This window comes from Hemitrygon akajei, chromosome 8 (genome assembly GCF_048418815.1).
Source record: "Hemitrygon akajei chromosome 8, sHemAka1.3, whole genome shotgun sequence".
Lineage (NCBI taxonomy): Eukaryota > Metazoa > Chordata > Chondrichthyes > Myliobatiformes > Dasyatidae > Hemitrygon > Hemitrygon akajei.
In genome coordinates, this window is record NC_133131.1 from 125,913,784 (window position 1) to 125,927,883 (window position 14,100).

The following is a 14,100-nucleotide window of genomic DNA, read 5'->3' on the forward strand; positions in this document are numbered from 1 at the left end:
TTGTCAAGAAACAATGCAATTCATTGTTTGGATGCAGATCCTATGAGGTGCAAAGGAAACTCCTAATTGCTAAATTGAGATCTTCGGGTCAGACACAGCTTAACACGGAAAGTTTGTTTGGATATCACTGCCATCCCAATGTATAGAAGTGCATATTTGACTTTCTGAAAAACATTAGACTTTTTAATATTACATACAGTATTTGAGTTCTTTTGGGTGGGATTACTGGGTATGGTTCCTGTCTCTTCGCTCCACCCACCATTTCAGTAGATGGCGGTACTGCACCTTATGTTGGTCTGCCAATCCCCGTTAATCTTTACAGGAAGTACCGCCTCCCAGCGCCGGCGAGTGTTGGTGCGCGCGTGACTCGCCATGGGATCGCGGGCGGTGGCGATGCGGACGCGGAGCTGGCGATCTGTTCTGGTGGCTTTCTTGTTGCTCGGTGCCTTCCCAAGTACCGCGGGTGGGCCTTTGCATGCACAGTGCAGGGTTGAATGGTGGGTAGTACGGCGTATTGCAAGTATGAAAGTGTATGTAAGTACAGTATAACAGTTGTATAACTAGGTAAACGGAGATTTGCGGGAACAATGTTATATCTGCATATTTGAGAAACGACAATCTACATTGCGGAAAATTTACACTACGATTTACTTTGAAGGAGTCAGGGAGTTTTGATTACGGGAGTATGACCACAGACTATAGAGCATGAAGATAGAAAGTAGCTCAATTAGAAGCAGAAGAGTCCTAAATGCAAACACAGCAAATTACAAAGGTTTCAGTGGATTAAGAGGGTTCATTAAAGGTACAGTTACAAACAACTTCTCAGAAATGCTTTACAAGTTGTCTCACGAAATTAGTTTTAATTAAAGGATGTAAATAAACATTTGGTATTGAGAATCAATAAATTCCCAGGGCCTCTTAATTTCCAGTGCAGGGTGCATGCGAAAAGAGAAAGCCATGAAAATATTAGATGCATTGGTTTCATCTTCCACAATGCCATAGACTCTGGAAAAGTTTCTGCAGGGTGAGTGGTGGGAGAAGCCAAGGTAACTCCGCTATGAAATAAAAAGGAGATAGAACTGGTAATTTCAGAGCTATCTGGGTATAAAAGTAGTAGAGAAAATCCCAGTCTGTTAGAAAGGATGTAAAGGCTGGTCACCTAAAATATCAAAAGGATTAAACAAAAGCATTTTAGATTGCTGGCAGAGAATTTTTTTGACAAATTTACTAGCATTCTATGGATAAAACTGGCAGAGTAAAAAAATTGAGAATGTCGATGATGTGCATTTGGTTTTTCGAAATAGCTTTAATCAATTTCCACATGTTATTAGTGTGCAGAATTAAAACATGCCAGGTTAGGTTAGCACAGACTAAAATTTAGTTGACGGTTGGATAACCGGGAATATGTTGGATTTTTTTGGTGACTTGTGGGATACAACAAAGATTAAAATTTGCGTCCAGCTGTTTACAAAGAACATCAAAGATCAGGGTAATGAACGAAACATGTAACATCAAACTGAGTGGGTTTATTAATGGTTGTGAGGGTGTAAGAAGTGTCAACCTATTTAAACACCCTGAGTAAATGGGCAGATATACAGCAGATGAAGCATGATATACATTTAATGTGTAATTTGTCACTTTTATAGGTGGAATATTACTCTAATAGTGATAGATTTGGAAATATTGTTGTGTAAAGTGACCTGAATATATCTGCACACTATTTCCCATATGCAAATTATTAGACAATAGGTGCAGAAGTAGACCATTTGGCCCTTCGAGCCTGCACCGCCATTCTGAGATCATGGCTGATCATCTACTATCAATACCCGGTTCCTGCCTTGTCCCTATATCCCTTGATTCCCCTATCCATAAGATACCTATCTAGCTCCTTCTTGAAAGCATCCAGAGAATTGGCCTCCACTGCCTTCTGAGGCAGTGCATTCCAGACCCCAACAACTCTCTGGGAGAAGAAGTTTTTCCTTAACTCTGTCCTAAATGACCTACCCCTTATTCTCAAACCATGCCCTCTGGTACCGGACTCTCCCAGCATCTGGAACGTATTTCCTGCCTCTATCTTGTCCAATCCCTTAATAATCTTATATGTTGCAATCAGATCCCCCCTCAATCTCCTTAATTCCAGCATATACAAGCCCAGTCTCTCTAACCTCTCTGCGTAAGACAGTCCGGACATCCCAGGGATTAACCTCGTGAATCTACGCTGCACTTCCTCTATAGCCAGGATGTCCGTCCTTAACCCTGGAGACCAAAACTGTACACAATACTCCAGGTGTGGTCTCACTAGGGCTCTGTACAAATGCAAGAGGATTTCCTTGCTCTTGTACTCAATTCCCTTTGTAATAAAGGCCAACATTCCATTAGCCTTCTTCACTGCCTGCTGCACTTGCTCATTCACCTTCAGTGACTGATGAACAAGGACTCCTAGATCTCTTTGTATTTCTCCCTTACCCAACTCTACACCGTTCAGATAATAATCTGCCTTCCTGTTCTTACTCCCAAAGTGGATAACCTCACACTTATTCACATTAAACGTCATCTGCCAAGTATCTGCCCACTCACTCAGCCTATCCAAGTCACCCTGAATTCTCCTAACATCCTCATCACATGTCACACTGCCACCCAGCTTAGTATCATCAGCAAACTTGCTGATGTTATTCTCAATGCCTTCATCTAAATCGTTGATGTAAATCGTAAACAGCTGTGGTCCCAATACCGATCCCTGTGGCACCCCACTAGTCAGCACCTGCCATTCCGAGAAACACCCATTCACCGTTACCCTTTGCTTTCTATCTGCCAACCAGTTTTCTATCCACGTCGATATCTTCACCCCAATGCCATGAGCTTTGATTTTACCCACCAAGCTTCTATGTGGGACCTTATCAAATGCCTTCTGAAAATCGAGGTACACTACATCCACTGGATCTCCCTTGTCTAACTTCCTGGTTACATCCTCGAAAAACTCCAATAGATTAGTCAAGCCAAACTAGGGAGCCAAAAATTGCTTTGGCTTCTATTCCAAGAGGTTTTGAGTTTATTGGCAAAAACGCCTCACTAGAATTGTAGATCTCCTTGATTATTGTCTAATTGTTCTGATTTCTCTGGTGAGACCATATTGATGTTTAAAGTCAAGTTTATTGTTCTGTACACAACTGCATGTATACACTGAAGCAACATCACAGGCACATAGTACATGCAAGCAACATTCACAAGAAAAACACAAGATATAAACTATTCACAATTTTACAAGAAAGAATGCAATAAGAACAACAAAAAGTCTATTTTAATGCATAGTGATCAAAGTGGTGATAATATTGCTAAATTGGAATTCAGTAGAATGAGGGGTGACCTCATTGAAATGTATTGAATGTTAAAAGGCATTTAGATAGAGTGGCTGTGGAGAGGATAATTCCTATGGTGAGGGAGTCTAAAACCAGAGGATATGGGCTCAGAATAGAGGGGCGTCCTTTTAGAATGGAGATGAGGAATTCCTTTATCCTGAGAGTGGTGAATCTGTGGATTTTGTTGCCATAGGCAGCGGTGGAGGCAAAGTCACTGGGTATATTTAAGGCAGAAGTTGATAGATTCTTGATTTGTAAGGGCATGAAGAGATACAGGGGGAAGGCAGGGGATTGGGGCTGACGGGGAAATTGGATCAGTCATGATGAAATGGCAGAGCAGGCTCAATGGGCCAAATGGCCTAATTCTGCTCCTATATCTTATGGTATCTCTCAATACAGTGTATGATTACAGTTGTTCTGGCTGGTTCAAGAGTAGAATGGTTGAAGGGAATAGTTGCTCTTGAATTTGGTCGTGTTTGACTTCAGGCTTCTGAATCTCCAGCCCAGTGGTAAATGTGTGAAGATGACTTGGCCAGGATGTCTTGGATCTTTAGATGTTGCCTTCTTGAAGCTGCATCTCCTGTAGATACCACAGAGGACACGGAGTGTTGTGACTGTGATGTATTGGACTGAGTACATCATGTGGTGTAGCTTTTTGCTGATTCCTGCCATGACATGACAGCAGTGGCTCAACCACAAGCAGCTGTTTTTTTTTAAAAAAAGACATCTTGTTCTGCAAATTCATTCACCAGCCTGATAGTCCTAATCTACCTGCCTATTGAAATACTCCATGACCTTCATAACTTTGCCCTTTTTATTTCTATGTATCCCCTATCCCATCCGCTGTTTAGAGGGAGGCCTACATGTAACTCTGATCAGGATCTTTTTACCCTTGAAATTTCTTTAATCTGTCCACAAGGAATCTGCATCTTCTGATCCTATGTCACATTTTTCTAAGGATTTGATTTAATTTTTTTTACTCGGAGTCATCAGACCCCTCTACCCTCTGCCCACCTTGATCTTTTGCTATGATGTGTATTGTTGGATTTTAAGCTCCCAGCTGCGACCATCTTTTATCCACGACTCGGTGATTCCCATAACATCATATCTGCCAATCTCGAACTGCACTACAAGATCATCCACGTTATTTCAAATACTGTGTGCATTCAAATATAACACTCATTCTCGTATTCACTACCCTTTTCAATTTTGTCTCCATGTCACTGGAAGTTAAATTCTTATCCCTTTCTAAACATCTTTTCATTTTTAAAACAATTCCGGAGACTTCCATAACCTCCCCTGCACTCTCCTTCCCTTTTATCCTTCCTTTTTCAAGCTGTTGAATTTACCCCACTACGATTTAGTTTAAGCCCTGTCCACAGCTGTAGTTACGCAGCTCATCAGGATCCTGGTCCCAGCATGATTCAGGTGGAGCCCATCCCTCCTTTCCCTACATTGGTGCTAATGTCCCATGAATTTGAACCCACTTCCCCCACACCAATCTTTGAGCCACGCGTTTAACTCTGATGTTAGTAACCCTGTGCCAATATGCAGAAGGTTCAGGTAGCAATCCAGAGATTATTACCTTCTTGGTTCTGCTTTTAAATTTAGTCCCCAGCTGCTCAAATTCCATCAGCAGAACCTCTTTCCTTGTTGTTCTTGCACCATTGGTACCCACATGGAGCATTACAACTGGATTTATCCTGTCCCACTCTGCCTCTGCGGATCAGATGACAATCCCTGAAACTGGGCACCAGGGAGACAACACCACCTTCAAGACTTCCGATCCTTGTGATAGAGAATTGTGTCAATTCCCTTGACTATGCGACCCCAATTACAGCAATATTTCTCTTCTCTCGCACTCCTTGAAATGTTCCCTGAACCGCAGTAGTATGGTTTGGTTGCTCATCCTTCCAGCTGCCCCCACTCTCATCCTCATAAACAATCTCAGACCTATTGGGCAAGCTCAAGGGTGGAGGTTCTTCCAGCCCTACCTGCCTCACTTGCAGTCACACCTTCTTGTCCCAGGCAACCGACTGAATTTCAGGTAGTTAATCTAATGGGTGCGACTGCCTTCTGAAGCAGTGTTCAGGTAACAGTCTCCCTCCCTGATGCATCACAGTATACGAAGTACAGATTCTAAATCATCAACTTTGAGCCTGAGTTCCTCGAGCAGCAACACTTGCTGCAGATGTGGTCACCAGCAATCAAAATGGGGTCCACCAGCTCCCACATGGTGCAGTTACAACACCTCTCCTGATCGTGCATTCCTATTTTAGTTAATTTGTTTTCTTTTTAGTGAACCACAATATTAAAAGCAACCTTAACGGAGGCCAAATCATATTCAAGTCAGTATTTAAGAAGGAGATGGACAGATATTTAGACATAAAAACTTTATGGGCTACAGAGCGAGTGTGATAAATGGTATTGAGGTACTGGTCTATTAAATGGTGAGGTTGGTTTGAAGGACAAAATGGCTTATTCCTATGTCTGTTTCTCTTGTTTCTGTTCCCAACAGCATTTGGAAATTGACATTATTTCTGCTGATATTTATTCTGTAGGACGTTTGGGATTTCTTGTAATACTGTGTATCTGGAGCTAGTCAGCCAGATAAAAGAATGGAAAACTGCTGACAATTGTGCAAATGGAGGAGAAAAATGCTTATACACTGTAAGTATCTGAGTAATCCCAGTAGTCTGAGTGGAGAAAATTATACTGATACAGAACAGCAGGGATTTATGTTATAATCTTAGTATATCATCCTTATATATTGGTTTGAACCGAAAGCATACTTAGATACAAGAACAATCTTACAGAAACATTTTCCATGTATTTCAATTTCTGACATATCTTTCATTCCTGATGGTGTTGTAAACTTCTTTCGATCTACCCGATGCAAAGACACCACGTACTACGGTGAAAGTCACTTTAGCTCTTTATTAGCAAGTTACTCGAGAGAACCCTCCTGAAGCACTCTCTCTCTCGGAGGCTGCTTTGAGGGTCTCTGTCTCCTGAAGCAAATACAGTTGTTTTTATACCATGCAGTCACGTACACAGATACATGTGGGTTCACCCCCTTTCTTAGTTTCTCTACAGATAAGTATTGTTAACGTTATCAGTCATAAATTGTTCGTATAGCAGTTTTAATTGCTACTATGTCTGGACGCAGACAGGCACAGGCTTACCATCCAAAGCCTCCCGCCCTTGGAAATAGCCGCTCCTTCTTTATGCTTACCTTGCAGGTGCCATAAGGATTACAAGGCACAATAGGTGTCTCACAGCAATAATACAAGTTACCCTAAGCAAAACTGAAGTTAAGCGCAGATCGCATACCAAGGATGCTGTCACCCGCTCAGCTTATCTGATGGGAAAGCATTTGTGCGTCTATACTCTTTTTCGCAAGCTCAGCTTATCTTATGAGAAAGCATTTGTGCATTTATACTCTATTTCTCAAGCTCATAGCTGCTATGACCCTTCTAACAAAAATAGCCAGGGTCACAAGCGGCCTACGAGATGCTAACTTCTTAATATTACAATGGAGATAGTTCATTTAATGTATATTTTGTTTTCAAAACAGATTTTAGAAAGGCATTGTGTTCCACATTCTTGAGTATAAGGATATTTGGCAAGAGGATCTTTGAAAATGCTCTATCTTAGCTTTGTGCAAGTATATTAGTGGTAACATTTGTTTTAATGACTGAATCCTGAATTTTGGATGAAGAAAGTATTCTATTACTGCTTGTCGTACTGGAAATTAAATTTTGTTTGCTATTCTTCAGTGGGATGAAAACCCTGAAATATAATCTATTCTAACTCCCTTCCATATTCTATATGTTAATGGCCCTATTTAGAAACTTTAGAAAAGTTTAGAAACTTTAATGTATAACAGTTTCAGTTATTTTCTTTTGTGGTTTGCAGTGAATGTTTTGTGACCCAGCATGTGGATAGATTATGACCTGATTTATTTAAAGCTTTTGTACTTTGTGGTTATTTAAACCTGTAGTGGACACCCAATGTTGTTCGATTTCCAGGTGTGGGCGTTTTGGTTGAAAATATTATTTGGCTGAGTTAAAATAGGTTACACTTATCAGATGATATTGGACACACAAGTTCAAGGGGGTAACAGTTGTCAGGTTGGAGGAGATATGGAACTCTTAGAAAAATTCAAAGATTATTTAAGTTCTATTGTTAAACTGAATAAATGTCAGCAATATATATTATATATATTATACACTATACATTAAAGTAAGTTTGTCTATGCTATATTCCCTTAATGGAAAACAAAATCTTTTTTCCTCCAATTTTCTTCCATTTTCCTAATTTGCAACTGTTCAGGGGCTTCAAGGTGATTAGCAAACTGTGGCTTGCATTCATGTAAAGCTGTGTAATGTTTTGATGAAAGGCATCACAGTCACACATGAAGTTAGACATTTATTTAGAATGGTGGACAGGGTAACACATCTTTGGATAGAATGAACTCAGATTTGGATCCAGTGGCTTCATTACGAACCCTCTATGATTATGTTGTGAGATTATTTGCCCAGTGGTATTTCCTTCCCATGTACCTATTAACTTGCAATTGTTGGGCAGATGTTGATGGTTTTTGAGAATTATAGCCATTTTGAATCTTGTCTTAACACCTAAATAGTATATAAGAACATAAGAAATAGGAGCAGGAGTAGGCCATCTAGCCTGTCGAGCCTGCTCCACCATTCAATAAGATCATGGCTGATCTGGCCATGGACTCATCTCCACCTACCTGCCTTTTCCCCATAACCCTTAATTCCCCTACTATGCAAAAATCTCTCCAACCTTGTCTTAAATTTATTTACCGAGGTAGCCTCCACTGATTCATTGGGCAGAGTATTCCACAGATTCACCACTCTCTGGAAAAAGCAGTTCCTCCTCATCTCCATCCTAAATCTACTTCTTTGAATCTTGAGGCTATGTCCCTTAGTTCTAGTCTCACCTACCAGTGGCGACAACTTTCCTGCCTCTATCTTATCAATGCTTTTCATAATTTTATATGTTTCTATAAGATCTTCTTTCATTCTTCTGAATTCCAGTGAGTACAGTCCCAGGCAACACAATCTCTCCTCATAGTCTAACCCCCTCATCTCTAGAATCAACCTGGTGAACCTCCTCTGCACTGCCTCCAAAAACAGTATATCCTTCTTACCCTTCTTCAAATAAGGAGACCAGAACTGCACACGGTACTTCAGGTGCAGCCTCACTAATACCCTATACAGTTGCAGCGTAACCTTCCTGCTCTTAAATTTAATCCCTCAACGTTCCATTTGCCTTCTTGATAGCCTGCTGTACGTGCAAGCCAACCTTTTGTAATTCATGCACAAGCACTCCCAAGTCCCTACAATTTTTTTTACCATTTAAATAATAATCTACTCTTTCATTTTTCCTTCCAAAGTAGATGACCTTTCATTTACCATCATTGTGCTCCATTTGCCAGACTCTTGCCCACTCACTTTAACTATATTTCTCTGCAGACTCTTTGTATCTTCTGCACAATTGGCTTTTCCATTCAATCTAGTATCATCAACAAATTTAGATACACTACAGTCGGTCCCCTCTAGTATGTTTAAAACAGTTATGCCTTAATTCTCACCAAATATAATGATTGCTGAGTGGGCATATTTGTCAGTATCCTTTTGAGAATGGGTACTGTGTACATCTGGGACTCTTCTAGTATCTCTGAATGGCGAACAAGGAAAGCCTGTATGCAGAAAAAGCCTTTGCGTAATCCATCCTTTGTCTCCCACTATGGAATCAATTTGAAATTGCCTTGATTTAGAGTGTTGCTTTCACAGCTATTTATTCTTTGCGACTATGAAACATTTTAGGATATCTTTATTACATTTTATTAAGTTTGAAAATCCAGTTTTTGTAGGACAGATTCAGTTTTTATTAATAAGAATTCCATAAGACCATAAGAAATAGGAGCAGAATTAGGCCATTTGGCCCATCAAGTCTGCTCTGCCATTCAATCATGGCTGATTTATTTTTCCTCTCAACCCCTTCGATGCCCTTGCTAATTAAAAACCTCTCAATCTTTGCTGTAAATATACTTAGTGACTTTTCCTCCACAGCTGTCTGTGGCAATGAATTCCACAGGTTCATCATCTAATTCATTTAAATATTCAATGTGCAAGTATATTTATTAAAATCTCTTCTCTATGAATTAATACATAACAACTACCATTTGATTTTTTTCCTGTACTCCAGCTAAAGTCTGCAAGTGAACATTACATTGTGGCTAAGCATGCAACTCCAGTGCACAAGTATGTTGATGATCTTACATTCAAGCTGACTTCCTCCTTGGATGAGAAATCCTGCTATGTTTCTGTAAGTGTATAATTATATTTCTGTATGGAGCACCAAGGTAAATAGCCTTCAATAGAGATTTTTGGAAGAAGATAACTATTTCATGTATTAACTAAATAATATCTTCTAGACTATTTTAGATTAGAGTTACTCAGTACAGAAGCAAGCCAAATCATCCATGCCTACTAAGATGCCTTCTTGAGTTAGTCCCATTGTTTGTGCTTGGTCCATACCTTTCCAAACTCTTCCTATCCATGAATTTGTACAAATGTCTTTTAAAGATTGTAATTATACTGTCTGCTCTGGCAGCTTGTAATTCCCTCTTACATTAAATGTATAAACTCCACCCTCCCAGGGAAAGTCTGTAACCATTCACCTTATTTATTGCCCCTCATGATGTATACATTTCCAGTGCTTCTTTACCACCTTGTTTAACTGTGTTGCTACCTTGAGACTATGTACTTGTACTAGTAGGTCTGTGTTCTACAGCTTACAAAACAATAGAGGGTCCAGCACAGATCCTTGTAGCACACCACAACTTAGAGGCCTCTAATCTGGGTAATAAGCCTCGACTACCACTTTCTGACTTCTTCCACCTAGCTGATTTTATATGTTGTCCGGAGGCAACATGTATTAACCTACCCTCATCCGTTCTCTTGGATACCTCTACTTAAAATAAAACTTCATAAAATTTGTGAGACACAACTCCCAAGCACAAAGCCAGGATGAGTCTTCCTATTCACCCTTTGCCCTTCCAAATGCAAATGGACACAGTCTTTCAGAACACCTTCCAGTAACTTTCCCACCCTGATGTTAGGCTCACTGCTCTATAATTAACTGGCGTGATCTTGTAGCCCTTCATTATCCATCCTCCAGCCTTCTGGTACCTCACTGGTGGCCAAGGAAGGTAGAGATATCTTCCACCAGGGATGAAGCAATTTCTTCTGTTGAATCTCACAATGTCCTAGGATATACTTGGTCAGAACCAGGATCTGTGTCCCGACAGTCAATATCTCCCCCTTCCTCATGTCGTATATTTCAGAACCACATTGTTCTTTTCCCTGAAACCTCTAGCTTCTATGACCTTCATGATAAAAGATAGATGAGACGTATTTAAGACCTCTCTTTTTGTTTTCAAGCAAGATGGCAGTGAAATGTGGCAACTCATTGCAAGCTGCTCCCTGCAAATCCACTCACAACTTCCTTTATAATCATTTGACTCTTTTAAATCTTGGGCACTGCACTTTCTCTATGGTTGTTACACTTTATTCTGCATTGTTACTGTTTTAACTTGTTCTCCCCTAATGCACCATGTAATGATTTGATATGTATGAATTGTATGTGAGACACTTTTCCCTTTATCTCAGTACATGTGATAATTGTGAATTACAATTCTACTTAACTCCAGTGCCTCCACACATAAATATGATCACAAAAGGGAACTTGCTTGACATTTAAAAAGCCTCTACTTTCTCAGGAGTCTGCGTAGAATGGGAATGTCATCCAAAACATGGAAAGTGCTGACTGGCTGCGTTGTAGCCTGGTATGGAAACGCCAATACCCTTGAGCGAAAGATCCTACAAAGGTAGTGGATTTGGCCCAGTACATCACGGGTAAAACGCTCCCAACCATTGACTACATCTACATGAAACATTGCCGTAGAAAACCAGCATCTATCATCAAAGATCCTCACTACCCAGGCCATACTCTTTTCTTGCTACTGTAATTGGGTAGAAGGCGCAGGAGCCTCAGGACACTCACCACCAGGTTCAAGTCGGTTACTGCCCCTCAAACATCAGACTCTTGAACAAAATGGGATCTAAGGACTCTTTTTATCTTGTTAGTTCATGCTTGTTATTTATTGCTGTTTATTATCTGCACTTGCACAGTTTATTTATAGTTCCTGGTGTTTGCGGGGCTTGTTTGCTGGGTCTGTTTACAGGGTCTGTTCAATAGATTAGCTAAGTGTGGCTGCAGAAAAAATAATCTGAGGGTTTTATATGGTGAGATGTATGTATTCTGATAATTATTTTTACTTTGAACTTTGGCTTGTCTCACTGGAAGCTTTTTATAATTCAGAAAGCAAAATTCAAACTTCCATCATGGGATTTAAATTCATGTTCTTGAGTTTAACATTTGAATTCTCTAGATTGTTATTCCAGAAACATTTGCACTATAATTATTTTATGAACAGGACCAGCATTTATTACCTAGCCTTAGTTCCTCTCAGCAAGGCAATGGTAAGCTACTCAGAAAATACTGGAGGAACTGCTTATTCATTTCCAATAATGCTGCCTGACCTGCAGAGTTCCTCCAGCATTTTGTGCGGGTTGCTTTGGATTTCCAACATTTGTAGAATTTTCTGTTAATGGTAAGCTGCTTTCTTGAACCACAACAGCCTTTCTGATGAAAGTGCTCCCTCTTACTGCGTTGTCAGTAGGATGCACTTGGTATTGTTTCTAATTCAATCATCTTGAGCAAATGATGCACTACATAATTTTATAATTTACCTAAGTTTGATTAAATAGTTTTTTCCCTCTCATCTAAAAGGAAGTTAGAATGTTCAAAGTAAAATTTATCATGAGTACATAAGTGTCACCACATACAAGCCTGAGATTCTTTCTCCTGTGGGCATCATCAGCAGTTCTATGGAATAGTCATTATAACAGCATCAGTGAAAGATCAAGAAGTGTACAGGACAAAACTGCAAATGCAAATATAAACACATTGTAATAAATAATGAGAGCATGAAACAACAAGATAAAAAGTCCTTAAAATTAGATCATCGATTGTTGGAACATCTCAATAGATGAGTGTAATTATTAACAATGCAACCCATTCTTATTCCAGGGGTTCTCTGTTTCTGAACTGTGGTACGCAGTCTTTGACCATGGTACCAACTACTGCAACTTGCACAATCTTATTGAAGGTAAGCTTGGAAATAAATAGTACAAAATTTGATGTTATTAAAAGGTATACTAATCATTTGGTTTTTTAAAATGTTTTTCAGGTAGTGGCCTAGACAAAGTTTCAGGTTATACTGAATCAACAGACAACTCCAAGTGTACTCAGTATTCCTCAGCTAACTGTACAATTTACTAAATGGGATGCGCTTTATTAAGAAATCATGAAGCTGCCGGATGGTGTATGAATCAGGGATGGGGTTTTTTTAAACCTTTTTCCAAGACTTTGACATGATTGTCTTCCTTTCATCAATAATGCGATCAAAGTACTGTGAGGTGCATTGGAAAATAAATTAAAATTCTTGGCCCCATATTCAATAGTATCTGAAAATCCACCCATTTTATGATTGGGCACTTAGTAATTCAAGTACGAGTTACTTGACACGGTAACAAAATGTTAAAATGTACAGAGAAAATATTTGGCCAAATTGTTATTTTTGCATTGTATGAGATTCGTCCCAACTTATCAATTGGTTCTTCCTTATGCATATGGTATCTTTGCTTGACTATACCCCAACTTATTCTGTTTTAACGCTCCTTTCCATTACCAATGTTTAATTAATTTACTAAACCACATTAGTGCTCTTCTAAAATTAATAATATTCCCAGTATATTGCATTGACCCGAGATCTAATTGTTTTTTTTCTTGGTGGTTTCCTAAAAATAATACAATTTGCTGGGAGAAATATTACATATATAGTTTTTCATCTTAATTAAGATATTGTTTTCTACTTTAACCTGCCTTCCTGAATATATCTTTATAACTGGGGCTTTGCATAAGCTTCAAAGCCAAAATTGATGGGAAATATTTTGTGTAGGTTGATCAATAAGCCAAAGGAATGCTGGTGAAAAATGAGTTCATCAGCACTATATTCCCTCATTAATATTGCTTCCAAACATTGACATCTCCATTTCAAATCAAAATGTAAAGAAAGAAAGCTCAAGATTATTCCCTTAATGCTTAATCTGCCACCAGATTTTTTGAAACTGCTTATGTACATTAGCAATGTATAGACTTTTGTATAATTGTAACACTGTCTTATAACCCTGTGTTTTAACATTTTTTTTACTTGGTACTGTAAATTTAAATCCATTTAAATGTATTTTAGAACTAATTCTTTACCTCTATTTTTATTAAATCGGTAACAACAAATTTACCTGGGGTTCGTTTATTTTCTGTGACCAAGCTGAGATCGGACATTGAGCCATTTTATTCCCTTACGATGTAGCTTTTAACACAGAACTGAATAGAAAGTTGTGCTTGTTGTCACTAAGATTGCCCTAGTATGACTGGCCAGAACGATTATTTTCCATTTCTGCAATGCAACTGTAACCCTCAGTGAAATGGAAACAAAGACTACCTTTAAGATATTAGAGTTCAAGTGTACTGTCTTGCAATGCTGAAATATTTTGGTTTGGCTTATAGGAGGCTCCATTATTCT

The 14,100-nt window shown here is 39.2% G+C and overlaps 1 protein-coding gene across 1 annotated transcript; it reads left to right on the forward strand.

Moving 5' to 3' along the window:
- Positions 1-347: 347 nt before the first annotated feature.
- Positions 348-13,811, forward strand: LOC140732240 (uncharacterized). The gene is made up of 5 exons (XM_073054580.1): positions 348-497; positions 5,918-6,026; positions 9,597-9,716; positions 12,546-12,624; positions 12,706-13,811. The coding sequence occupies exons 1-5, from the start codon at positions 373-375 to the stop codon at positions 12,795-12,797; spliced, it is 525 nt and encodes a 174-aa protein (XP_072910681.1). The 5' UTR covers positions 348-372; the 3' UTR covers positions 12,798-13,811.
- Positions 13,812-14,100: the final 289 nt, after the last annotated feature.